Genomic DNA, 27,959 nt, shown 5'->3' on the forward strand with positions numbered 1-27,959 from the left:
ATAGAAGAGAAGGGGCTGTGCGAAAATTCACCACCTCAGAGGTCTCATCATCCCTGTTGGGCAGCAGTAGGTCCCCTCGGACTCCTCATAGTGGAAGAGCTCCTGGTGGGAGATAGCCGCAAAGAAGCCGATCATGAGCAGTGCCAGCGCAGAATGAAGAGCACCTTGCCCACCATGGCTGAGGATCGGCACTGGACTGAGCTGGGACCTCCCGACCACCACAGTGGAGCCCTGGGTGGCTGGGGATGAGAGTTGGGTGGAGTCAGGTCAGGGGGACCCGGGTTGTCAATCACAGGCAGGCACACTGGGACACTGGCAGAGGACTGAGAAGACCTGACTGTAAACCCCAGTCACATGCACACCCCCCCCAGTCGCATGTACCTCCCCAGTCACATTCGCACCCCCTGTTGCATGCACACCCCCCTAGTCACATGCACACACCCCCCCAGTCACATTCGCACCCCCTGTTGCATGCTCACCCCACAATCGCATGTACCCCCCAGTCACATGCACACACCCCCCCAGTCACATGCACACACCCCCTGTTACATGCACACACACGCCCAGTCACATGCACACACCCCCAATCGCATGTACCCCCCAGTCACATACGCACTCCCAATCGCATGCACATCCCCCTAGCCACATGTGCACACACACCCCCAGTCACATGCACACCCCCCCAGTCGCATGTACCCCCAGTCACATGCACACCCCCCAGTCACTTTCACACACCCCCCCCTAGTCACATGTACACCCCCCCAGTCACATGCACACACCCCCCAGTCACATGCACACACCCCCCAGTCACATGCACACACCCCCAGTCACATGCACACACCCCCTAGTGACATGTTCACCCCCCTAGTGACATGCACACCCCCCCAGTCACATGTACCTCACACATAGAGGCTCTGTCCCCTCACAGCTCAGTCGGCGCATCCTCAGCTCAGCAGTCAGTCGACTGCACACAGACAGGCTACAGCGAGTGAACTGGAATGGGCTCCGCCTCCACCACAGAAGCCCCGTCCTGGAAGGAGGGTGGACTCACGATCCTGCTGAGGTGCTAGCTGTGCCCGGCCCTTGCACAAGATATCGACTCAAGGGACGGACAGCATTTGCTGGTGGGGCAGTGAGGGGCGGGTCAGTTGTCGGTCTCTGTGTGTGTCTCTGCCAGCTGTTCCAATGGAGTTTTATTGACAGGAGTGGAGACTGGGCCGTGATCTCATGGGGCGTGGTGTTACAGAGCAGAGAGGAGGAGGACTGTTTGTAAACTGAACAAGGCGGGCACGAAGCTCCGCTGCGCTGACTGTACTAGGATTGATGCAGGAGGATAGCAGAGGCGGCTCTTTATGCAAACTAGGCGGCGGCGAGGCCATCGCCTAATTTGCCTAATTAGAGAGCCGCCTCTGCAGACAGGGATGGATGGTGAGCTCACTCACCCCTTGGCAGTCAGCACCTCTCATCCAGATGTATCTGAGGCTGCTGGACTTCAAATTTCCGACCCCCACTTTCCTTTTCTGAGGCACAGTGCCAGGGATTGGAGGGTGGGCAGACACAGAGGGGTAGGAGCAGGAGGAAGAGGAGCAGATTGAGCCCTCTCTCCCCTCCCGTGTGTGTGTGTGTGTGGGGGGGGATTGTTGTCCTTGAAGTTGATGTGCTGAAAGCAGAAAAAATGGGCAAGCGTAAGGATTTGAGTTATTTTGGCAAAGGCCAAATTGTAATGGCTAGACCCACGCTGACCCGTGGCCACAGCCAAGAGCACCTACAGTACAATGACCACGGAGCAATGGATGAATGTGGTCTGGTCTGATAATTCACGTTTTCTTTTACATCATATGGATGGCTGGGTGCGTGTTTAGGAAGAAGGTAAGCCTGCAGAGGCAGTATGATGCTTTGGACAAGGTTCTGCTGGGAAACCTTGGGTCTTGCCATTCATGAGGATGTTACTTTGGTATATACCACCTACCTAAATATTGTTGCTGACCAAGTATACCCCTTCATGGAAATGGTATTCCCTGATGGCTGTGATCTCTTTCAGCAGGATAATGCACCTTGCTACACTGGTTCAAATGGTTCAAGAATTATTTGAGGAACACAACAACGAGTTTAAGGTGTTGACTTGGGCTCTGAATTCTCCAGATCTCAATGCAATCCAGCATCTGTGGGATGTGCTGGAAATACAAGTCTGATCCATGGGGGCCGCACCTCGCAACTTACAGGACTTAAAGGATCTGCAAAAAAACAACAAGAAATGGGTGCACCGACCTAGTGCAAGTGTAATAATCACAAATATATAGTATCTATACGCATATCGTAGCATATCTTTGGCTCTAATGAAGAGGGTTCTCCCTTGAAACGAGTCAGCCATTACGGATGCTGTCTGGTCTTCCCTTGCTACTGGTTGATTACAACAGTCCTGGAGGCGATTGTTCTCACTTGCTATGATATGCGTATACATGCTATGCATTTGTGAATATAACACTTGTTGCTTTTTTTTTTTTTTTTCTTTCTTTATGATCAAAAGAAAAAAAAAAAACATATGACGGCGGGACGGTGCAGCTGTTGTTCTGGGCCGCCGTCATATGATGGCGCAGCCTTCCAGGCAGCCCATTAACCCCTACAGCGCCCTCTCCTGGTTAAGCCCTTCATTGCCAGTCACATTTATACAGTAATCAATGCATTTTTATAGCACGGATCGCTGTATAAATGTGAATGGTCCCAAAAATGTGTCAGAATTGTCCGATGTGTCCGCCACAATATCGCAGTCATGATAAAAATAGTAGATCGCCGCCATTACTAGTAAAAAAAAAAAATATTAATAAAAATGCTATAAATCTATCCCCTTATTTTGTAGACGCTATAACTTTTGCGCAAACCAATAAATATATGCTTATTGCGATATTTTTTACCAAAAATATGTAGAAGAATACGTATCGGCCTAAAATGAGGAAAAAATTTGTTTAAAAAAAAAAAAAAATTTGGATACTTATTATAGCAAAAAGTAAAAAATATTGTGTTTTTTCAAACTTGTCACTTTTGTTTTGTTTATAGCACAAGAAATAAAAAACGCAGAGGTGATCAAATACCGCCAAAAGAAAGCTCTATTAGTGGGAAAAAAATGATAAAAATGTCATTTGGGTACAGTGTAGTATGACCGCGCAATTGTTATTCAAAGTGCGACAGCGCTGAAAGCTGAAAATTGGCTTGGGCAGGAAGGGGGTGAAAATGCCCTGGATTGAAGTAGTTAAATAAAAATGTATTTTTGGTAATGCGCTAGGTGGGTGCGCCCTTCTCCTGTTGTTGTTTTGCAGCATACAAGGATACCCATTGTCCTGAGGGGGCAGCAAGGCCTCTGGCGCTGATGAAGAATTCACAGACTATATACCTCTAAGCATACCACTGGAACGCAGGAGTGCAGCTTTTGGATCTGCTACTGATGGCTTGGTGTCAGATAACACAGCATACCTTCAGAGGTCTAGTGGAGTCCATGCCACGATGGGTCAGAGCTGTTTTGGTGACAAAAGGTGGACCTACTCAATATTAGGTGGGTGGTCATAATGTTGTTGTTGTAGTTTAGGTTGTAGGTTGTAGTTTACAATGACTGATTGACTACAAAGAACATTTTAAAATTGTTGTTAATTACTACAGGTGGCTACTAATAAAAGCTAATGTTTTTAAGGAAATATATTGTTTTGTGTGGTATGTCTAAAGTCCACTATATTTATAGAAAAATTGCTGTTTAGGAAATAAAAAAATAAAAACTTGACATTTAGTAGTATAAGTGCTGCAGTTAACATTTCACACTGGAGTTCTGCTTTAAAGTGCTAATTATTCATGAAGTCAGAATTGATGTGGTGGTGGTTTTCTCAGCAGGTGGCTCTCCAGATGTGAACGTGGGTTAACGGAAGACTTCACAGAAGAACAGGACATCCCTCCATAATAATACATGCCACTGATGTCCTGGTACAGACTATGTCCTCTGCTTGTCCCCTACTACTTCTCATGATATATGGTAAGTATAATATTATTTATGTGCAATTCTGTTGAGACTGTTTGGTTTATTCAGCAGTTGTAGTTGTACGTTGTAGTTGCATTTTATTACCGAACTCTCAAATTTGTAATTTACTCATGTTGTTGTGTAAGGACCTCTCTTAACCATTCATTAAAATTCTGATTAGTCAGTTAGATCTTCACACTGCACAGGCTTTGCTAAATTTTGCAGATGTGACAGATCAATTGTAATGCCGCGTACACACGGTCGGACTTTTCGTCTACAAAAGTCCGACGGACGCCGACGGACTAAAGCTGGCTTACAATCCGATCGTGTGTGGGCTTCCCCGAACTTTCAGCAGACTTTTCCAGCCGCAAATCTGACGGACTTTAGATTTGAAACATGTTTCAAATCTTTACGTCGTAACTACGCCGGACCCAGAAATCTGCTCGTCTGTGTGCTAGTCCGACGGACAAAAACCCACGCTAGGGCAGCTATTGGCTACTGGCTATCAACCTCCTTATTTTAGTCCGGTGTACGTCATCACATACGAATCCGTCGGACTTTTGTGTGATCGTATGTAGGCAAGTCTGTTCGTAAGAAAGTCTGCCGCAAGTCCGCCAAAAGTCCAACAAAAGTCCGTCGAAAGTCCGTCGAAAGTCTGTCGGACTTTTGTTGCCGAAAAGTCAGACCGTGTGTATGCGGCATAAAACACTATCTGATGATAGGCTCAATTCACTAAAAACTATAAATCATATGCTTTTGCCATTTGGAGATGTATTTTCGGCATGTGACTGTTCTCATTGAATGGCACCCCAGTGCACCATGCCAGCTCATATAAATGTGGATTGTGCGTTACCGTGCGTTACTGCAACTTATAGGTATGGAGCTAGCCTAAAAGAACCCTGCTACAAAAGAAACATGAAGGCTGCTATTGCTTGACCTCTCGTTTTAAAATTTCCAGTTGCCTTGGTGTTGTGTTAGTGCATACTTGTTAGTGCCGGTTCACACAGGGGCGACTTGTCAGGCGACCTAGCCGCCTGACAAGTCGCCTCCCGTTCTGTACAATGGAACCGTTCTAATAGGAGCGACGCAAGTCGCTCCGACTTAGAAAAAGGTTCCTGTACTACTTTGGGGGCGACTTGAGGCGACTTGCATAGACTTCTATACAGAAGTCGTTTTGCAAGTCACCGTGGAAGTCGTGTGCAGGTCGCCTCAGTGAGGCGACCTGCAAGTCGTGCCGCCCCTGTGTGAACCGGGGCTTAAGGGTCAGCAGGGCTTTTTTTTCCGCAAAGAATAGGTGCAGGTACTCCCCTTCCGAGTCACTGCTTTTCTTTGCCCCCTACCCACCTCCTAGCACTGTCCCTTGGTTCCACCCCTACCCACCTCCTAGTATCACTCCCTTTTCGAAAATACAGAACAAAGTATCATTTTGTGCTGATTTGTAATTTGTATGGAATTTGTTAATGATAACAAGGAAAGCAGTAAAATAGATTTCGTGCAGCCAGCACAAACAATAGATCCCCCAGCAACAATAGATCCCCCCCAGCAACAACAGACCTCCTGCCAAAAACAATACCTCCCCCCAACAAAATAGATCTCCCAGCAGCCAGCATCAATACACCCCTCCCTCAATAGTAGAGCCCTCCCAGCAACAATATATCCCCCACCAGCAACAATAGTCCCCCTGCAACAATAGATCCTTCCAGAGATAACAGATTCCCCAGCAGCCAGCAATAGACCCTCCAGCACCTCCCGGCACCCCTTGCCATTACATACATTCAGTGATAGAGGTGCCCCACATTCCCGCTGAAAAAAAGCCCTGAGGGTCAGTAACTCAGTGGTTAAAAAATTGTACAGTCAAAATGTAAAACAAGTTTTTTTTAAAGGTTTTTTTATATTGTTTTGGGTATAAGTAAAATATTCAATAATGTTCAATAAAAAATAATTTGATTCAAAATGTAAAGCAAGTAATTGAAAATGAGATTGTTAAAGTGTACAGGTTTCCAGTCTGCATAGATCTGTTAAACGATTTAAATTTACTGTACCTTATCACTGTTTTGTACAATCTCATCCAGCTTTTATGGTTATGCTGGATCTCATATGAGCCCATGTTAATTAATAGATAGTTGCTAGTTGGATGAATCATTGAATCATCTATAGGCTTGTAACCAAGTGGAAGGCCTGCTCCACAACACCATAATGGCACCCCAGGTTACCGCCCAATTGTATTTGGCCCAAGGTCCACAGTTGCTACTACCAAAACCGACTTCACACAGGCTTCAGTCAATGGAGGTAAGCTCAACAGATACACTATGAAGCAACGTACAAGAAACATCAGAGGCAAAAAAAATTGTTACAATTCCATCAGATATGTCACGGTAGCACAAGAAGGTCACAGTTCAGGCCAGAGGTATTGACAAGTACAGTATTTAAACATTGTTGTAACTCCGAGAGCAGTCCAGTGGAAATAAAGACTACCAGCCAAAGACTCCAATGAGGTCTTCCTGACAGATATTCTAGCCATTTCCACAAGCCCCATTCCATATCCCACCCCCAGTTACCTTGGAGTTTTACTCCCCCTGTTGCATTCCCTATAGCATCATCAAAAAAAAAAATTGTCAGGAAGATTAAACTCCTTATAATTTATGAAGCAGTGTTGAAAACTGAAATTCTAAGCAGAGGAATCTTGCCAGGGTACCAAAGAGACAGGGGAATTATAATGCCGCGTACACACGAGCGGGCTTTATGGCAGACTTTGCCCGGCGGACTTTTCGACAGGCTTTACGACAGACTTTCTGAATGAACGGACTTGCCTACACACAATCAACCAAAGTCCGTCGAATTCGTACGTGATGACGTATGACTGGACTAAAATAAGGAAGTTCATAGCCAGTAGCCAATAGCTGCCCTAGCGTGGCTTTTTGTCCGTCGAACTAGCATACAGACGAGCGGACTTTTCGACCGGACTCGAGTCCGTCCAACTTTTGAGAAAACAAAGTCCGCTGGAGCCCACACACGATCGAATTGTCTGACGAAATCCCGTCCGCCGGGCAAAGTCTGCCGTAAAGTCCGCTCGTGTGTACGTGGCATAAGAGTAGTACTAAATGAAAAACATTTTTTACCTTAATGCATTTACAGCATTAAAGGATAAGTTCACCTTTACCAAAACAACTGCCTATGCAGGTAAGTTATGCCTGTAGATAAAAACAATATGCAGCTTTGACCAAAATTAAAGGAGAAGTATAGTCAAAGCTTTTTTGGCTACACTTTTCCTATGGATCACAGGAGTGCAGTTAGTTCTACACTCCTGTGACCAGTTTTTAGCCGACAGCAGGCTAAAGTTGATGTAACTGAGCAGGTCCAGGCTCTGAAAAGATGCCGAACATATGGTCAGGATCCACCCAGATGCCTGGACTGGCAGCTGGCTCCGCCTCTCAGTGAGCCACTGAGAGCCTGAGCCAGCCGCTCACGACCCCTCCACAGCCCAGTGCTCCAGTGAGCACTGGAAGGGAAGAGCAGAGAGACGGTGATTACCAGTCTCTGGCTCTCTGCAGGCTGAAGACCGAGAGCTGAGTGATCAACAGTGTTTAATCACTCAAATCAGGGAAGGCAGCACGGGACAGCTGCAGATGGGATCTGTGTTTTAGCCATCTAGGTAAGTATGGTTGTTTTTTTTTTATAATCCCATACTTCTCTTTAAAATAATGCCCTTGCTAAAGGGGTAGGCCATTTACAGTATGTACCCCCCCAATGCCTGGCTGAAAAACTTCCAGAGATGGAATCATTCCCTTCGACCTTGTTGCTAGGACTTTGCTTAGACACCATCAGCCAATTCAAACCCACTTTCATGCCCTCCTTCTCCCCTGTCTGGGTAGCTCTGAGCTCAATGGTGCTACGATAGAGGTGATAATGGAACACACGTGTGCAGGGGTTTGAAAGCTCACTCCTGTGATGGTGGGGATGAACAGTAGTGGATGAGAGTGTCTTAGAAACATCCTATCAACAAAACAGGATAGGATGACGCCATCACTGTGAGTTTTTTGGCCAAGCTTCAGCAAGTTCATAAATGGCCTACACCTGTAGCTAAGGCATTATTCAACTGTAAACACAATAGAAATCTCTCCTGCGCTCAGGTGTCTGGTTCCTCAATATGTGGTGTGACCAACTTCATACAGTAGTATCTGCCGTCTTGCAGCCCTCCTCAGAATAATGGGTATTCACAGGCTAAAGAAAAAAGAGAAAAGGAGGGCGCACCGACCTAGTGCATTACCACTGGTAAAGCTTAATTAAAGCATAAAACAGCAAAATATATACTCACAAACGAGCATGGATAACAGACATTGACAATGTTACAGGTACGCAGTTCTGAACATCGACAAATCAGGACCTGATTGTGATCTGGATATAGTGATGGCTGATGCGTTTCAGGGGAGAACCCCCTTCCTCAGAGCCTAAGCGGGCAATGGCTGCTCACATGCACAGTCTCCTCTATATATGTGTGTCTGTGCATCCCAGTCACCACCAGCACCCACCCACACAAGTCACGCCCACCTACACAAGTCACGCCCACCTACACAAGTCACGCCCACCTACATTGTAGGGCCCTCCCTGACTGCACCCAATCGCTAGAAATGTAACATAATAGGGGTTAAGGCCAGTGACCCCATACATGCATGGCCAGTGATTAAATTGGTAAATAATCATAGTCCTAATGAACTGGTGGAGAATAAATGGGGAGGCTGTTTAGCCTCCCATTCAGAGGTGGTCAGGCATAGAATCTACCTGTACCACCCCCAAATCTGTCGCATATTATGGGGATAGTGGGGTGAACCATACCAGATGGAGTGGCGCCTTCGGCCACCGTCCTTCGCCGGTGGAACGCACGCCGCTCCGATATCCAGGAAGTGCGGGTGTATCTGCGTTCCACTGGCGTGTTCCGGCCAGCCTAGGCGTCACTTCCGCTTACGGCGTGCGCAGAAGGCGCGGCCCGGAAGTGCGGGTGTATATGCATTCCACCCGCTACTTCCGACCGCTACAACGTAGGCACTCACTGAAGTAGTGAGTGTGTGGATGCGTGCGCATTTGGAATGAATGAGCACGCCCACACTGGATGTCTGCTCAGGAATCACCCCCCCTAAAGGCCCAGTTGAAAAATAGAACTTAAATAGAATAACTCGAATGGGGGAAAGGAGGACTAATGCTGCATGTACAGATGCTGTAAGGTGACCGAGGCGCACAAAACCACACAGGAAACGAAACAACGAAGCCCAACATCGATTGATATTGGCCATTTAAGTGTCCCCAGATGTAAAATAGATATATATAATTGTAAAAGATGTAAAATTATATATATATATATATATATATATATATATATATATATATATATATATATATATATTATATAAAATAATTTAAATAGGACTTTTAGCCTTTTAACGATCCCCATAGGGAGAATATAAGTAAATATATATATATATATATATATATATATATATATATATATAAAACATATATATCATAAAACTACATAAAAATTATAAACCATGTACAAAGGTGGACAAAACACATGTGCACATGTATACACACATAACAAGCCATGTGCACGTATGCGTATACAAAACATCTTAAAGGTTATTGCGAAAAGGCTAAAGATCGACAACTAAGCGATGGGAAGTCAAATGGGACACCCCACCCAGTAGCGGTCTCTAGAATATCCTCCAATCTAAAAACAAATTAAATAAAACACCCAAATAAGTGCTGCAAAAACTTCTAGGGACTCTCAGACGCCATGTACCCGCTAATATCTGATAAATTGCATGAAGTGAAAATAGGCTGGATGGAATTACATATATGCTGTTACAAAATAACAAGGAAAAAATCTGACATTCTGACCAATCTAAGCTAAAAATACACAGGTGCTATCTATTTAAAACATGTACTAACTATATACTACAATTAAGATCTCAACAAACCAGGCGGGTACCCTCCCAATCCAACACACCAGTGCTCTATTCTTCCCAAAGCCATCCATGAACATAACATAATTATGAGTGTATGGAATTTACTTTGACTCATAATTATTTTATGTACATGGATGGCATTTACAGGCAGGTGAAGGGCACAGCCATGGGTGCCAGGTTCGCTCCCAGTTATGCAAATTTATTTATGGGATACTGGGAGCTCAACTACATTTGGGCTAATAACCCATTTGGAAGAACACTGGTACTGTATGCACGATACATCAATGATGTTCTCATAATCTGGAGTGGCACCAACGAAGAGCTAGATGGGTTTCTAGCACATTGTGTAGAGAATCCCTTTGGTATTTCATTCAGGCATGTGGTGGATGATACATCTTTGATCTTCTTGGATCTGGAGTTGCGAGTTGACGAGCTTGGAGGTATCTATTCAAAAACCCATTTTAAGAAAAGTGCTGGCAATTCTTACCTTCATGCCCGTAGTCATCACCACCCTAGATGGATTCGTAATGTCCCATTTGGCCAGTTTTGTAGACTTAGGCAGACGTGCACCCTGAAACATGATTATGAGGAACAAAGTCTTGTCCTAAAAGCAAATTCAAAGAGAAGGAGTACAAAGATGAACATATAGAGGAAGCCTTTCAGAAATATCTTCTGCTGTACGATAATGCTGGTGCTGAGTAGGGATGAGCTTCGAGTTCGAGTCGAACTCATGTTCGACTCGAACATCGGCTGTTCGCCAGTTCGAACAGTTTGGGGTGTTCGCGGCAAATTCGAAAGCCGCGGAACACCCTTTAAAAGTCTATGGGAAAAATCAAAAGTGCTAATTTTAAAGGCTTATATGCATGGTATTGTCATAAAAAGTGTTTGGGGACCTGGGTCCTGCCCCAGGGGACATGTATCAATGCAAAACAAAGTTTTAAAAACAGCCGTTTTTTTCGGGAGCAGTGATTTTAATAATGCTTAACGTCAAACAATAAAAGTGTAATATTCCTTTAAATTTCGTACCTGGGGGGTGTCTATAGTATGCCTGTAAAGAGGCGCATGTTTCCCGTGTTTAGAACAGTCTGACAGCAAAATGACATTTCAAAGGAAAAAAAGTCATTTAAAACTACTCTATTAATAAGACTATTAATGAATTGCTGGTCCGACAATACACATAAAAGTTCATTGATAAAAACTGCATGGGATTTCCCCACAGGGGAACCCCGAACCAAAATTTTTTTAAAAAGTGGCGTGGGGGTCCCCCTAAATTCTATACCAGGCTCTTCAGGTCTGGTATGGATATTAAGGGGAACCCCGCGCCAAAATAAAAAAAAAATGACGTAGGGGTCCCCCTCAAAATTCATACCAGACCTTTCAGGTCTGGTATGGATTTTAAGGGGAACCCCGCGTCAAAAAAAAAAAAAAAATTGGCGTGGGGTCCCCCCAAAAATCCATACCAGACCCTTATCCGAGCACGCAACCTGGCAGGCTGCAGGAAAAGAGGGGGGATGAGAGAGCGTCCCCCTCCTCCTGAACCGTACCAGGCCACATGCCCTCAACATTGGGAGGGTGCTTTGGGGTAGCCCACCAAAGCACCTTGTCCCCATGTTGAGGACAAGGGCCTTATCCCCACAACCCTTGGCCGATGGTTGTGGGGTTCTGCGGGCGGGGGGCTTATCGGAATCTGGAAGCCCCCTTTAACAAGGGGACCCCCAGATCCCTGCCCCCCCCCATGTGAAATGGTAAGGGCCTACCGTTTCACAAAAAAACTGTCAAAAATCTTAAAAATGACAAGAGACAGTTTTTGACAATCCCTTTATTTAAATGCTTCTTCTTTCTTCTATCTTCTATGTTCTTTCTTCTATTTTCTATCTTCCTTCGGTTTCTTACTCCATCTTCTTCTTCCTCCGATCCTCTGCTTCTTTCTCCTGTGTTCTCGTCCGGCATCTCCCTCCGCTGCATCTACTTATCTTCATCTTCTTCTCTTCATCTTCTTTTCGGGCCGCTCCGCATCCATGATTGGATGGGAGGCTCCCGCTGTGTGACGCTTCTCTCTTCATCTTTTTCTCTTCATCTCTTCATATTTTTGTTTCAAGTACCAGTCACTGATCCCCCCCCTTTTTTCCTTCCCACCCCTTCATCCCCCTTCCCCTTCCCCCTCTTTTTTTTGAGCCACAGACACTCATAACTACCAACACTACTTTTTTCACCCATTAAAGGTGAGCTCAGCATGGTACCATAGAGTCATTATAGAGTTATAATTCTCAATTAGAACAGCGCCACACCCACACTTGAAACTTCCTTACAGCTCAGCTTTTTCCACCTTAGGTGGTGATTGCATCTGTGGAGGCAGCAGTTCTAAACCAATTTCTCACCTACGTCCATTGCGCGGGGTTACCACTAAATTACTACTCCAGTGAGTGCCTACGTTGTAGCGGTCGGAAGTAGCGGGTGGAATGCATATACACCCGCACTTCCGGACGCGTCTTCTGCACACGCCGTCAATCCTCTGGCATGCGCATAAGCGAAAGTAACGCCTGAGCTGGCCGGAATTCACCGGTGGAACGCAGATACACCCGCACTTCCTGGATATCGGAGCGGCGTGTGTTCCACCGGCGAAGGACAGCGACCGAAGGCGCCACTCCATCTGGTATGGTTCACCCCACTATCCCCATAATATGCAACAGATTTGGGGGTGGTACAGGTAGATTCTATGCCTGACCACCTCTGAATGGGAGGCTAAACAGCCTCCCCATGTATTCTCCACCAGTTCATTAGGACTATGATTATTTACCAATTTAATCACTGGCCATGCATGTATGGGGTCACTGGCCTTAACCCCTATGGTGTTACATTCTAGCGATTGGGTGCAGTCAGGGAGGGCCCTACAATGTAGGTGGGCGTGACTTGTGTAGGTGGGCGTGACTTGTGTGGGTGGGTGCTGGTGGTGACTGGGATGCACAGACACACATATATAGAGGAGACTGTGCATGTGAGCAGCCATTGCCCGCTTAGGCTCTGACAGTGGCGTCTCCAGCTTTCAAATTTAGGGGGGGCACATGGGGGGACAGGGACAAAAGTAGGGGGGCAACTATAAAATGCATATATATATATATATATATATATATATATATATATATATATATATATATATATATATATATATATCCTGGGGCCCTTTACTACGACCCCACAACGGGCCCTTTCACATGTTCTGCAGTGAGCTCCCTTCCTACTGTATTGGGGTCCCCCAGGGTGGCAAAAAACAAGAGATATATGTCACCAGCATATCAAGAAAATATAAGGATCCAAAGCAGTGGGAGAACTATCAGGGTTGCAAAGGTTGTCTTGCCTCTGGGCCCTGGTGTTCTGCCACTGTGGGGTTCCCCAGCCTCCTCTTGCTGTCCTGCCCCTGCTATTGACAGCTCTGGTCTGGCATCTCTTGGAATTTACAGGCTGGTCCTCCTGTCCTAAGGACGGGAGAAATCAGTCTGTTTTTTCCGTAACTGAAAGTCCTGGTGGAGTCCTTCCTGCAACTCGCTCTTCTCCCTGCCAATGAGGATGCAGGTGAAGGAGCAGATCAGGCGGCCGTGGTTGTGTGAACGCTCGCATTATGCAGTGTCAGCGAGCAGGGGAGGGGGGAGGAATCACCCGCAGGAGCTGACTGGGGACTCTCTCCCTCTTAGACATTGATTTTTTGTAAAAAAAAAAAAAAAAAATTTTTTTTTTTTGGGGGGGGGGGGGGGGCACATGGTGTGGCACAGCATAATGTTGGGGGGGTCAGGGCCCCCTCTGGCCCCCCCCTAGGGTCGCCATTGGGCTCTCAGGAAGGGGGTTCTCCCCTGAAACGCGTCAGCCATCACTATATCCACTTGACGTCAGGTCCTGATTTGTCAATGTTCAGAACTGCGTACCTGTAATGTCAATGCCTGTTATCCATGCTCGTTTGTGAGTATATATTTTGCTGTTTTATGCTTTAATTAAGCTTTACCAGTGGTAATGCACTAGGTCGGTGCGCCCTCCTTTTCTCTCTTTTCTCATTTTTATTATTCAACTGTAGTCAATGCTGTATTGTCAGTTTTTTGGTAAAGGTGAACTAATCCCCCCCAGGTCCTCCATATGCACTATGTTTTCCTGAACGTCTTGGCTGTAAAAGACGGGTCAGGGTAGTAACAGGCGCCTGCAGCTGCTGTGGGTTTAGTAACACTTTAGGGAAAGGTGAGCATGTGCTGCTGGGGAAAATGGCATTAAAGAAAACCAGCAAAAACAAATTTACTTTTGTTTCTATAGGTTGAACTAGTTGGACATGTGTCTTTTTTAACCTTACAAACTATGTAAAACATGCATAGAAAGACTGGCAACAAAAGAGGCCAAGGCAAGCCTCCCACTTTGATGAAGAGCCTACCTTAGTGTCCCCAGAGTCCTTCAAACTCCCTATAAAATTAGCATTTTTCTGAAATAAGATAGCAGTTAAGTCTCTTGTATACCACAGTTGGATACAGGGGCCTGTGCAACCTACCAAATGGCCAGGGACATCAGATCTTCCTCATCATAGTGGAGGACCAGTAAGTAGTACAAAATGTAGTGAACTGCATGGAATGGACCTTGCTTTTTATCTATTGCTTTTTAATGATAATTTAGTTTACACCTAAAGCATTTTTTTTCAGAAAAACTGTCTGGTAGCCACAGTATGAACAGGTTTCTTTCATTTTTAGGGTGTTGGACACTACCTCTCCCATCTACAATGACTGTGGTCTGGAGTGTGCTGGACAATGGGCTAAATCAGGTCAATCTCGTATGTTTGGTGAACAGCAGACCAGATGCTATTTTCACAGTGTGGATATCAAATGTTAATGAAACGAATAAAAGGACCTTAGATGGCATTCAAATGAACATTATGCCGGCATCCTCCACCCAACAATACATCTATTCATCCGGCAATGATCAACCTCCTGTTTTTGTAGTTCCATCTCCTGGGGGCCCCTCCTCATTTTTTTCTACCAGGAATGCTGGCTTTCAACTTTCCATATCTTTGTCCATTAAGAGGCTGCCCATCATTGCCCCTTTTACTTCACTGAATATGCCTCTTCATTCTGCGGTGCCCTCCTTATCTTCTAGCAAAGAGGTCCGTAATTTTGTTCCTTCACCTTTCCGTGAAAGTGGTCTCATCGTTACACCAGAATTAACTGAGAGCAACAATGCTGGCTCCCTTACCTCAGATTCTCAACAGGACCTCAATATTCACATTGGTCAACCTGTATTAACTGGAAATCTCCAGAATTTTGCCCATTTAAGTCTACCAATCGACAGCCTCAAATTATGGGACTCAGCGGCCTCCTGTTTTTTAGCTCAAGCTGAAAGTGTTGACATTAATGATATTATCCTCTCAGGTAATTTATTTCCTAATTGTTTGTTACAGTAATATCTAATAAAGTAAGAGCAATGAGGTACAACTCTATTTTATTATACAAAAAAACACTGCGCTAGAAAAAACCAACAAGAGCTGCAGTTCAAATGTGCAATATACACAACAATGGGAAAAAAACAAAGAAAAAAATGCGCTAACCCCTCATAATGTGTGATAGGGTATATGTGAAGGAACACCAAATTAAATGTGAAAATATATATAAATCCTGCAAAAATGGATTATCACAACACAACCAATTATAAACAGTCCATAATAAGTGCATATGAATGAAAAAGGTGCCAAAAGCACAAAATAGTGAAAAATAAATATATAATGCAAAAAAAGTCCTAGGACCGGAAAGGAAATCTTCTAAAGAGATGGGACGAGTCCCTGATTAGCTCTTCATAGGGATCAGTGAATGAAAGCGGAAAATGGGAGAAACACCCCTTGCAGTGATCCTCCACCTTTAGGAGTACATGCTTACCAAATAGTAAGCTCAACAAGCTCGTAAATAAACCAAGGACCCGATAACCAGCAGGTATTAGAGCATCCCTCTGTTAGCGTGGCAGATGGCAGGCAAACCAGGTATATGCAGGACCTTGAATTTAGATAATCACCCAGCATCAGGACATCACTCAGGCAATATGCCGCAGGCATACATGGAGAGGGAGGGGGTTGCCACAACCCAAGTCACAGACATAGGAGCAAAGAAGAGAAGCCCATAGCGTAACTCCGTACAAATAATGTATTAATAACAAGTAGAAAACTTACATTCAGCATAAAAAGAGGAGCGAAATCGCCGGCCGGCTGGTGAGCGCCCGTACAGAGTGAAAAGCGATGACGTCAGAGCGTCAACCTCCCGACGTACGTTTCGTCTGTATCCGATGTCGTCTGGGGAACGGGCGATGCTCGGAGTCATCGCCATTATATAGAAAAATAAAACCACGCCTCGATGTGATCTCCCAAAGCCGCAGGCGCTTGTGTCGAATCCACAGGAACGGTCGAAAACAGATCGTCCACATAGCAAACAACCATCTTAACTGGTAAAATTAAAAAGGGGGAAATGTAAATAAATATGTTAACCCCATATAGTACGAGCCAAACTAAAAAATAATTAATAATAATGAATAGGTGTTCAGCCATTGGAATAGAAAATATATACCCACATAATAATAGCAGCATAGATTGGCTATAAGACAGTATAACGCCATCTTGTGGGGAAAATGAATTTAAAAGGATTAAAAAATTAAAATGTATTTAAAAATAATCATAAAAATATTCAAATGAGAATAAAAATAAAAATGAATAAAATAGGAAAAAATGAAAATAAAAGAATATTATAAAAATAAAATTTTTTATAGAGTTCGAGTTCATTTTTAGATTTATGTAAACTCGATGTGATTTCTCGGTGCCGTTATCTCATGTGTCTATACATATATGGTTTACATTTTCTAATTGATAGAAGACAGTGTTAACACCATTGTAGTTTTTTCATTTTATTTTTATTTTAATATTTATTTTTATTTTTATTTTTATAATATTCTTTTATTTTCATTTTTTCCTATTTTATTCATTTTTATTTTTATTTTTATTCTCATTTGAATATTTTTATGATTATTTTTAAATAAATTTTCATTTTTTCATCCTTTTAAATTCATTTTCCCCACAAGATGGCGTTATACTGTCTTATAGCCAATCTATGCTGCTATTATTATGTGGGTATATATTTTCTATTCCAATGGCCGAACACCTATTGATTATTATTAATTATTTTTTAGTTTGGCTCGTACTATATGGGGTTAACATATTTACTTACATTTCCCCCTTTTTAATTTTACCAGTTAAGATGGTTGTTTGCTACGTGGACGGTCTGTTTTCGACCGTTCTTGTGGATTCGACACATGCGCCTGCGGCTTTGGGAGATCACATTGAGGCGTGGTTTTATTTGTCTATATAATGGCGATGACTCAGAGCGTCGCCCGTTCCCCAGACGACGTCGGATACAGACGAAACGTACGTCGGGAGGTTGACGCTCTAACGTCATCGCTTTTCACTCTGAACGGGCGCTCGCCAGCCGGCCGGCGATTTTGCTCCTCTTTTTATGCTGAATGTAAGTTTTCTACTTGTTATTAATACATTATTTGTACGGAGTTACGCTATGGGCTTCTCTTCTTTGCTCCTATGTCTGTGACTTGGGTTGTGGCAACCCCCTCCCTCTCCATGTATGCCTGCGGCATATTGCCTGAGTGATGTCCTAATGCTGGGTGATTATCTGGATTCAAGGTCCTGCATATACCTGGTTTGCCTGCCATCTGCCACGCTAACAGAGGGATGCTCCAATACCTGCTGGTTATCGGGTCCTTGGTTTATTTACGAGCTTGTTGAGCTTACTATCTGGTAAGCATGTACTCTTAAAGGTGGAGGATCACTGCAAGGGGTGTTTTTCCCATTTTCCACTTTCATTCACTGATCCCTATGAAGAGCTAATCAGGGACTCGTCCCATCTCTTTAGAAGATTTCCTTTCCGGTCCTAGGACTTTTTTTGCATTATATATTTATTTTTCACTATTTTGTGCTTTTGGCACCTTTTTCATTCATATGCACTTATTATGGACTGTTTATAATTGGTTTTGTTGTGATAATCCATTTTTGTAGGATTTATATATATTTTCACATTTAATTTGGTGTTCCTTCACATATACCCTATCACACATCATGAGGGGTTAGCGCAGTTAACTCTATTTTATTAGTCCAATGGTGGCAACAGACTAATGGAAAATGAATAATCAACAATAATATGCTCTTTCTTGTCTCTGTCTTACACAATTATATAGTATGGTCATACATGTCTATGCACTAGCATTGCTTCTATTGCCATCTGCTTCTATAGCTGGCCAAATCAAACCAGCCAATAGCTTTTCCTGCTGAAGTCACATGTGCCAAGTATGTTTGCTGAGGTTTGTACTATTAACATATACTGTATTGTAATCATTGCCTAGTCTTTGAGGGCAACCATATCCATATCTGCTAATTACATATGCAGCCTCTGCTTCCTGCTTTGCAGTGTTACATGTGGTTATTTTACCATTTATTTCTACAATATAAAGCTGGCTATACACTGTAAAAATCTATCAATTTCCCATATCCACACTAAACAGCATGGATGGACAAATCTTCCCTGTCAGCTACTGTATTTTGAGAGCCAGCACCCTTTGCTGTCAGAATACAGAATAGTGGCTGCATCTCCTTGGATGCAACAGCTGTTTGGCCAACATTTGCTTGTCTAGCTACTTTGACTTTTAGATCAAAGTATGTTGCCAACCCACTGAAATAAATGCATTTCGATTGTGGCTGTTGACTTAAAGAGGAGGTCCAGCCCCCCCACAAAAAATTAAAAGTCAGCAGCTACAAATACTGCAGCTTCTGACTTTTAATATATGGACATTTACCTGTCCAGGGAGCCTGCGATGTTGGCACCCTAGCCGATCTTTGAATCGGCTATCGGGTGTAGCTGCCACCATTCCTGGTAAGGGAACCCTTACCATTCCTGGTAAGGGAAGCCTTTCGGGTTCACAGCCGGTTCCCTACCGTGCATGTGTGTTGCGCTTTCTAATTGGTCTGGCGGCGGAGGAAGGAAGAGGGGGCAGAACTTCAGACCCCGTCTCCCGGAAGTGGGGAATGGTACCTGTCAAAAACAGGTAACCGTTCCCCTCTCCCCCCTGAAAGGTGCCAAATGTGGCACCGGAGGGGGGAGGAGACAGATAAGCGGAAGTTCCACTTTTGAGTTAACTCTAGTTGCTTGAAATGAGATACATAATGTCCCCTACAATGGAGGATGGACTGAAAATACATTATAATTTCAATCTAAACCTAATGAATTCACTGAATATCTGAAAAACACATTCTTAAAGGTTTAATTCTTGAATCACAAATCTACAACTTTCACCTTCAACTCCTGAAGTCAAGCTCCCCTTAATAAAGAGCCTTCAATATATCTGAAAATACACACCGAGGGGAATTTACTAAAATTGAAGCTGACTGAATCTGGTGCAGCTGTGCCTTTTAACCAATCAGCTTCTAGCTTTAATTTTCAACGCTCAGCTAAACAACTAAGGATAAAAGCTGATTGGCTACTATGAACAGCTGCTTCGGGTTCTGCCTGCTTCAGTATTTGTAAATTCACCCCAGTAGGTAACTGCTTGTTAGGTTTGTAGTAACACAACTGTGTTCAACCAAGTTGAATATATTCGCTTTGGTGAATGCCAAAAAGTTAAATCTCTGGTTTCTTATATCCCTTGAAGATTCTATTGTGGTGATCCTTGTGATCCTTTTTTACCTGTGGGAGCCTTTATAAACTCTTGCAGCTGCATTCCTAATTTTTTCAGTCATTGTGAAGGCTTGTATGCATGAAAGCAGAAATAGTAGATATTACTCTAACATTTTTTGTTTCCAGGAAGATCAAGTCGCTCCTTGTGCTATGATGAAGACTTTTCTACAGCGTTGGGTATGGAAATTCTTTTGTTCTCAATACGTCATTTTTTTTTTTAGTTTGCAGAAATGTTATGGAAGTCTCTCCCTCTCTTTAAAAAAAAAAAAATAGAACATACTCCTCATTCTCAACATGTACAGGTGCCAGTTGTGTGGACAACCACATGGTTCTTGCTGAATTTGAGAGTCAAAACTTTAACCACTTGCGGACCACCCACTGTACATTTACTGTGGCAGGGAGGCCGCTATGCGCCAGATCACGTATCTAGTACATGATCTGACACTTCCGGGTCTGGGGCACACACATGTGCGCCACTGGCAACTCCTTGTGATTCTACACAGCTGGAACCCAGCAGCAGGTACCGCGGACTCGATGTCCGCCGCCACCCGCCAATTACACAAGACACATGTAGCAGAATCTTAGCCTAATGAGAACCTTCAAGGCCAAAGATAGTTGACATCCTTCAATATGTGGTGGGTTGTGAGGCATAGTGGGTGCAAAGGTGGTAAAAGTCATTGGGCGCCAGACACTTCTTGGATGTAAAAGAGGTTTTATTTCTTTGAAGTCCTTTTTTATATTTTGCAAGGGAAAGTGGGTTAGGGCCAGGACACCCTTAAGTAGTTACAATTTCAAATGGCAGACTCCGAGACTTCAACAGGAGGACAGCCGTACAGGGAAAGGCCACTGCAAGGTGCCACTTCTGCGTGTGCAGAATTGCTGTCTCCTATGGTAACAGTAGTTAAACAGTTCCTAACTCAAAGTAACAGTTCTCTCAGCTGTACTAGAACTTCTGCTTGTAGTTCTTCAGCCCCTTGAACTCCCGGTCTCTCACTAGACCCTCTGATCCACTGACTCTGAATCTTATGAGCGCCTCAAAGGCCTTTGTGGTAGTATCTCCCTCAAGCATCACCCACGCTTTCCTGCTGGGTCCCTAGCTTGGCACTCCGGATACCTTCAAGCAGAGGCATAACTAGAACCTTCAGGGCCCCGTGCAAGAAACTATTATGGGCCCCCCTGCCCCCTTCCATCCGAGCCCCGGGCTTCCAATTTTGGGAGGGTGTCCATGGACATCCTCCCAAAACCGTGCTTCCCGCATGCCCCCTGGGACATGCATCCAGCATAATCACAATGGCCCGTTACCAGGTGATCAGCTGATCACATGTAAACAGACTTTCTGGTTATCCGCAGCCCTTTCCTCTCACGTTGTGTCTGTTTTAGGAAAGGACTGCTGTTAACTGTCAAGAATGTCAGTAAATTGTTTACAGTGATAATCAGTGCCCAATCATCAGTGTAATCTATCAGTGCTCATCAATGCCACCTACAGTCAGGCCCATAAATATTGAGACATCGACACAATTCTAATCTTTTTGGCTTTATACACCACCACAATGGATTTGAAATGAAACGGACAAGATATGCTTTAACTGCAGATTTTCAGCTTTAATTTGAGGGTATTTACATCCAAATCAGGTGAACTGTGTAGGAATTACAACAATTTGTATATGTGCCTCCCACTTTTTAAGGGACCAAAAGTAATGGGACAGATTAACAATCATCCATCAAACTTTCACTTTTTAATACTTGGTTGTAAATCCTTTGTAGTCAATTACAGCCTGAAGTCTGGAACGCATAGACATCACCAGACACTGGGTTTCATCCCTGGTGATGCTCTGCCAGTCCTCTACTGCAATTGTCTTCAGTTCCTGCTTGTTCTTGGGGCATTTTCCCTTTAGTTTTGTGCAATGCATGTTCAATCGGATTCAGGTCAGGTGATTGACTTGGCCACTGCATAACATGCCACTTCTTTCCCTTAAAAAACTCTTTGGTTGCTTTCGCAGTATGCTTCGGGTCATTGTCCATCTGCACTGTGAAGCGCCGTCCAATGAGTTCTGAAGCATTTTGCTGAATATGAGCATTTAATATTGCCCGAAACACTTCAGAATTCATCCTGCTGCTTTTGTCAGCAGTCACATCATCAATAAATACAAGAGAACCAGTTCCATTGGCAGCCATACATGCCCACGCCATGACACTACCACCACCATGCTTCACTGTTGAGGTGGTATGCTTTGGATCATGAGCAGTTCCTTTCCTTACTCTTCTCTTCCCATCACTCTGGCAGAAGTTGATCTTGGTCTCATCTGTCCACAGGATGTTATTCCAGAACTGTGAAGGCTTTTTTAGATATTATTTGGCAAACTCTAATCTGGACTTCCTGTTTTTGAAGCTCACCAATGGTTTACATCTTGTGGTGAACCCTCTGTATTCACTCTGGTGAAGTCTTCTCTTAATTGTTGACTTTGACACACATACACCTACCTCCTGGAGAGTGTTCTTGATCTGGCCAACTGTTGTGAAGGGTGTTTTCTTCACCAGGGAAAGAATTCTTCGGTCATCCACCACAGTTGTTTTCCGTGGTCTTCCAGGTCTTTTGGTGTTGCTGAGCTCACCGGTGCGTTCTTTCTTTTTAAGGATGCTCCAAACAGTTGATTTGGCCACACCTAATGTTTTTGCTATCTCTCTGATGGGTTTGTTTTGTTTTTTCAGCCTAATGATGGCTTGCTTCACTGATAGTGACAGCTCTTTGGATCTCATATTGAGAGTTGACAGCAACAGATTTCAAATGCAAATAGCACACTTGAAATGAACTCTGGACCTTTTATCTGCTCCTTGTAAATGGGATAATGAGGGAATAACACACACCTGGCCATGGAACAGCTGAGCAGCCAATTGTCCCAATACTTTTGGTCCCTTAAAAAGTGGGACGCACATATACAACCTGTTGTAATTCCTACACCGTTCACCTGATTTGGATGTAAATACCCTCAAATTAAAGCTGAAAGTCTGCAGTTAAAGCACATCTTGTTCGTTTAATTTCAAATCCATTGTGGTGGTGTATAGAGCCAAAAAGATTAGAATTGTGTCGATGTCCCAATATTTATGGACCTGACTGTATTAGTGCCCATCAATGCTGCCTATCAGTGCCCATCAATTCCGACTACAAGTGTTACCCATCAGTGCTTGTTAATGCCGCCTATTAGTGCCCATCAAGTCTGCCTATCAGCACCACCTATCATTGCTCATTAATGCCGCCTAACAGCGTCCATCAGTGCCACCTATCAGTACTCTTCAATGCTGCCCATCAGTGCCCATCAATACTGCCTGATTTCTGCCTATCAATGTTCTTTCGTGCCCATCAGTGCCACCTATCAGTGCCCATCAATGCCACCTATCAGTGCAGCCTATCAGTGCACATTAGTGCCTCCTATCAGTGCTGCCTATCAGTGCTCATCAATGCAGATTATCTGTGCCCATTAGTGCCTCCTATCAGTGCCCATCAATGCCCCTTAAGTTTGCCCATCAATGCCTCCTATCAGTGCTCATCAGTGCCTCCCATCAGTGCCCATCGGTGCCTCCTATCAATGCTCATCGGTGTCTCTTATCAGTGCCCATCAGTGCCTCCTATCAGTGCCCATAAATGCCTCCTATCAGTGCCCATTAGTGCCTTCTATCAGTTCCCATCAGTGCCTTCTATCAGTTCCCATCAGTGCCTTCTATCAGTGCCCATTAGTGCCTTCTATTGGTGCCCATTAGTGCCTTCTATCGGTGCTCATTAGTGCCTTCTATCAGTGCCCATTAGTGCCTGCTATCAGTGCCCATCAGTGCCTTCTATCGGTGCTCATCAGTGCCTTCTATCAGTGCCCATCAGTGCCTTCTATCAGTGCTCATTAGTGCCTTCTATCAGTGCCCATTAGTGCCTTCTATCAGTGCCCATTAGTGCCTTCTATCAGTGCTCATTAGTTCTTTCTATGAGTGCCCATTAGTGCCTTCTATTAGTGCCCATCAGTGCCTTCTATCAGTGCCCATTAATACCTTCTATCGGTGCTCATTGGTGCCTTCTATCAGTGCTCATTAGTGCCTTCTATCAGTGCCCATTAGAGCCTTCTATCTCTGCCCATCAGTGCCTTCTATCAGTGCTCATCAGTGAATCCTATCAGTGCTCATCAGTGCCGTCTGCCTTCTCAGGACAGCACTGCTCTGAGCGTGTCTCTCATGGAACAGCAGCACAGAGACACCGGCATTGACAGTCCTATTTCCCTCTCCACGCGTCCTCTCTCGCATGGGATGACAGAGGACACAGCTGGTCTGCTTCCCCTTCTCCCCTTCCCCTCTCCTTTGTGTGCTCCACGCGCAGTCAAGTGTGAAGCTAACAAGCTCACATTTCCCGTGGAGCACACACAGGAGAGGGGAGGGGGGAGAAGGGGGAGCAGATCAGCTGCGTGAGAGAGAACTGTCAATGCCGGTGTCTCTGTGCTGCTGTTCCATGAGAGACACGCTTTCCACTCAGAGCTGTGTGAATAGCAACCCCGCTGGGCCCCCCAACAGTGATGGAATGCCAGGGCCCCGTCGCAAGTGCGACTGTTGGGACCCTGGTAATTCCGCCACTGCCTTCAAGCTTCACCACTGCTGACCGGCTCTGTCCCTAGCTTGGCACAGAAGGCTGCTCTGCAAGCATCACCTCCGCTGGTTGGGTCCCTGACTTGATCACCGCCTGAAGTTTTCTGATTTTCCACCATGCTCGTTCGGTGAGAATACTGCTCCGTTACTTGCTTCAGTTACTCACTGTGGTCCCCGGTAAAGGCGATTTGTCCCTTAGTGGCAACAGCTTCCCTTCTACCTCCGACCATGACAGGTTCTTTGGCCGGCAGAACTGTCACTTTTGGTTGGACTGCAAGCCGCAGTTCCAACCCTGCGCTGCCCTCTTACTTCTGGATAGGCCCTCACACAGCCTGTCAGCCTGATGCCCCCAGGATAGGCCCAATCTCCGGCCTAGCAGCCTGGGGTAGACGACACCAGTCCACTGAGATGACGGTCTGGGTGGCACACAAGAACCTGGATCACCTGACCTCACCCGAATATATAGGCTCTCCCAGGAGGCCAAAGGGATTCAACAAAATCCCTGCCTATTGGCTGAGATACCCCATATACCCATAACCTGACCTTCAGTTGTCCTTCTCAGTCTAATATCTCCAAGTGCCCGGCCACCTGGTGGTAGAAGAGGAAAGTACAACCAGGCCAAAATTAGGGAGAAGTCAATGGATCCCTAATAATTAACTACAGTAGCTACTCCTGACAAGGAATTTGGCGAGGAGCTCCCTGACAAAACCCCAGGGCGCTAAACACAGGCAGAATGACAATCTGTCTATGTAAACGAGGAAGATTGTCACTCTGTCCGTTCTGCTAATCTAGAACATGGATCTTTGCCTTCCCCTAGTCAAAGCACTTCCCCCACAGTGAATAAGCACACCCGAGGCACACATTTAACACTTTGATCGCCCCTGATATTAACCCCTTCCCTGCTAGTGTCATTAGCACAGTGACAGTGCATATTTTTTTTAGCACTGATCACTGTATTAGTGTCACTGGTCCCCAAAAGTGTCAGTTAGGTGTTCGATTTGTCCGCCCCAATATCGCAGTCCTGCTATAAGTAGCTGATCGCCGCCATTACTAGTAAAAAAAAAGTTTAAAAAAATATATATATATATAGTTTGTAGACGCTGTAACTTTTGCGCAAACCAATCAATATACGCTTTTGGGGATTTTTTTTTACCAAAAATATGTAGCAGAATATATATTGGCCTAAATTGATGAAGAAATTTGATTTTTTTACATTTTTTTTATTGGGTATGTCTTATATCAAAGAAGTAAAAAATATTGTTTTTTTTTTCAAAATAATTTGTCTTTTTTTGTTTATAGCGCAAAAAATAAAAACCAATCAATTACCACCAAAAGAAAGCTCTATTTGTGGGAAAAAAAGAACAAAAATTGGATACAGCGTTGCATTACTGCGCAATTGTCAGTTAAAGTAACGCAGTGCCGTATTGCAAAAAATGGTGTGGTCAGGAAGGGTGTAACCTTCCGAAGCTCAAGTGGTTAACACAAGCTAAATCTTCCCCACTTCCCCACCCTGTGTGATAGATGCTGGAGAGGCAAAAGGAGTGTCCCATGCTTCCCATTTCCAGGGGTACCAGGTATTTCTTGGTTCTCTGATGGCAAATTGGAGTAGCAGGGACACTTAGGGATGGCAAATAAAGTATGGTGCTTCCCATGAAGCAAACCTGGTAAATTACCTAGTATTGACAAAGTACAAGATCACTTTAAAGCAGAAGATAGCTCAAATAATATTTTTAATACCTTTTATTTAAAGTAGAGAAGGGTAAGATCTACTGTCTGTGTCCCTGTCTGTGGGATTTTCCTTCACTTCCTGTCCCAGTGACTCCCCTGACATTGCCAAGAGCTCACTAGGATATGATTTCAATATACAAATACCGTACTGGTGACCCCACAATAGGGATAAAACTTTTTCACGGAAGGGAGTTTAACAAGACTCCTGGCCACTCGTTAAAATTTGAAGAAAAGAGGTTTAACCTTAAACTACGTAGAGGGTTCCTTACTGTAAGAGCGGCAAGAATGTGGAATTCCCTTCCACAGGCGGTGGTCTCAGCGGGGGGCATCGATAGTTTCAAGAAACTATTAGATAAGCACCTGAACGACCGCAACATACAGGGATATACAATGTAATACTGACATATAATCACACACATAGGTTGGACTTGATGGACTTGTGTCTTTTTTCAACCTCACTTACTATGTAACGATGTAACTTTCCTGTTTTTTCCTCTCTGGAGTGCATTCCCCAAATGTATCTACAGGAAATTTACTAATGAGCTAATCGCACTGTCACCAGACAGCAATAAAAACCTGGCAGGGGATCTAATGCTTTCTCTTGCTATACAAAACTAAAAACAAAAGGTTTGGCCTGGAGTTCAACTTTAAATATATAGGGAGGTGGGTAACTTAGAAGTTAAATAAAACAGCATTATACTGGAAACTTTGCTTTATGATTCTAAATTCATGGAATTACTGTTCACAGATATTAAAAACCTTGAATTTATATTAAATGACTCTTTTGTTTTCTTTAGCTCTTCGTGTGAAGCAAGATTTCCTCTTTGTCTTGGCCATCAGAATAATCGTCTTCAAACTCTTAATTATCGACCTGCTGGTGACCTGGATAGCCGTGCTGCAATTGTATTGGCCTGTAGTCACTGGCTTATAAAATGAATATGCTTCTTCCTGATGTCAACCAGAAAGATAGAAGGCAGTACATCTTACAATAAACTAGTTTGTAGTATTTCTAAATCATGCGTCAATGTATGTTGTGTTTATGTTACAGTATGCATTTTTTAGGGTTGCACCTTCCCGATACCAGTTTTTTAAGACCGAGTACTGATACTTTTCCTCAAGTACCCGCCGATACCAATTACTGATACCTATTTTAAAAAACTGTTTTGTTATTTTATTTATTTTTTATTTACATTTTTTTTTAACACTGTACCTGTAACTTTTTTTTGATCAATGTTATTGCTATTACAAGGGATGAACAACATCTTTTGTAATAGCATGGGCCGTGACAGGTCCTCTTTATGGAGAGATTTGGGGTCTGTTAGACCCCAAATCTCTCTTACGGCTTCCAATGCAGGCTATCACACACAGATCTGTCTGAGGGTCCACTACACTGACCACTACACTAACCTACCTGATTCCTATACTTACCTACCTGATCGCTACACTAACCTACCTGACCACTACACTAACCTACCTGATTCCTATACTTACCTACCTGATCGCTACACTAACCTACCTGACCACTACACAAACCTACCCCATTCCTATACTGACCTACCTGATCCCTACACTGACCTACCTGACCACTACACTAACCTACCCGATTCCTATACTGACCTACCTTATCCCTACACTAACCTACCTGACCACTACACTAACCTACCCGATTCCTATACTGACCTACCTGATCCCTACACTAACCTACCTGACCACTATACTAACCTACCTGATTCCTACACTGATCTACCTGATTCCTACTTCCTGCACTACTCACACTCCCCCCCCCCTCCCCCACATGTACAATGTAGATCGGTGGATTTTGCTTACCTCTCCGTGGCCTCCATGATCATCCATCTGATCAGGGCTCTCCCCAGCACCGGTACTGTTCTGGAGTCCTGCCACCCAGCCGCTCCT

The 27,959-nt window shown here is 44.2% G+C and overlaps 1 protein-coding gene across 1 annotated transcript; it reads left to right on the forward strand.

Moving 5' to 3' along the window:
- The first annotated feature begins 3,431 nt into the window (after positions 1 to 3,431).
- Positions 3,432 to 27,059, forward strand: LOC141105399 (uncharacterized). The gene is made up of 5 exons (XM_073595265.1): positions 3,432 to 3,547; positions 3,877 to 4,015; positions 14,679 to 15,353; positions 19,824 to 19,874; positions 26,843 to 27,059. Exons 2-5 carry the CDS (start codon positions 3,976 to 3,978, stop codon positions 26,974 to 26,976), a joined length of 900 nt encoding a protein of 299 aa, XP_073451366.1. The 5' UTR covers positions 3,432 to 3,547; positions 3,877 to 3,975; the 3' UTR covers positions 26,977 to 27,059.
- Positions 27,060 to 27,959: the final 900 nt, after the last annotated feature.

The sequence above is a fragment of the Aquarana catesbeiana genome, linkage group LG08, assembly GCF_042186555.1.
Source record: "Aquarana catesbeiana isolate 2022-GZ linkage group LG08, ASM4218655v1, whole genome shotgun sequence".
Classification (NCBI taxonomy): domain Eukaryota; kingdom Metazoa; phylum Chordata; class Amphibia; order Anura; family Ranidae; genus Aquarana; species Aquarana catesbeiana.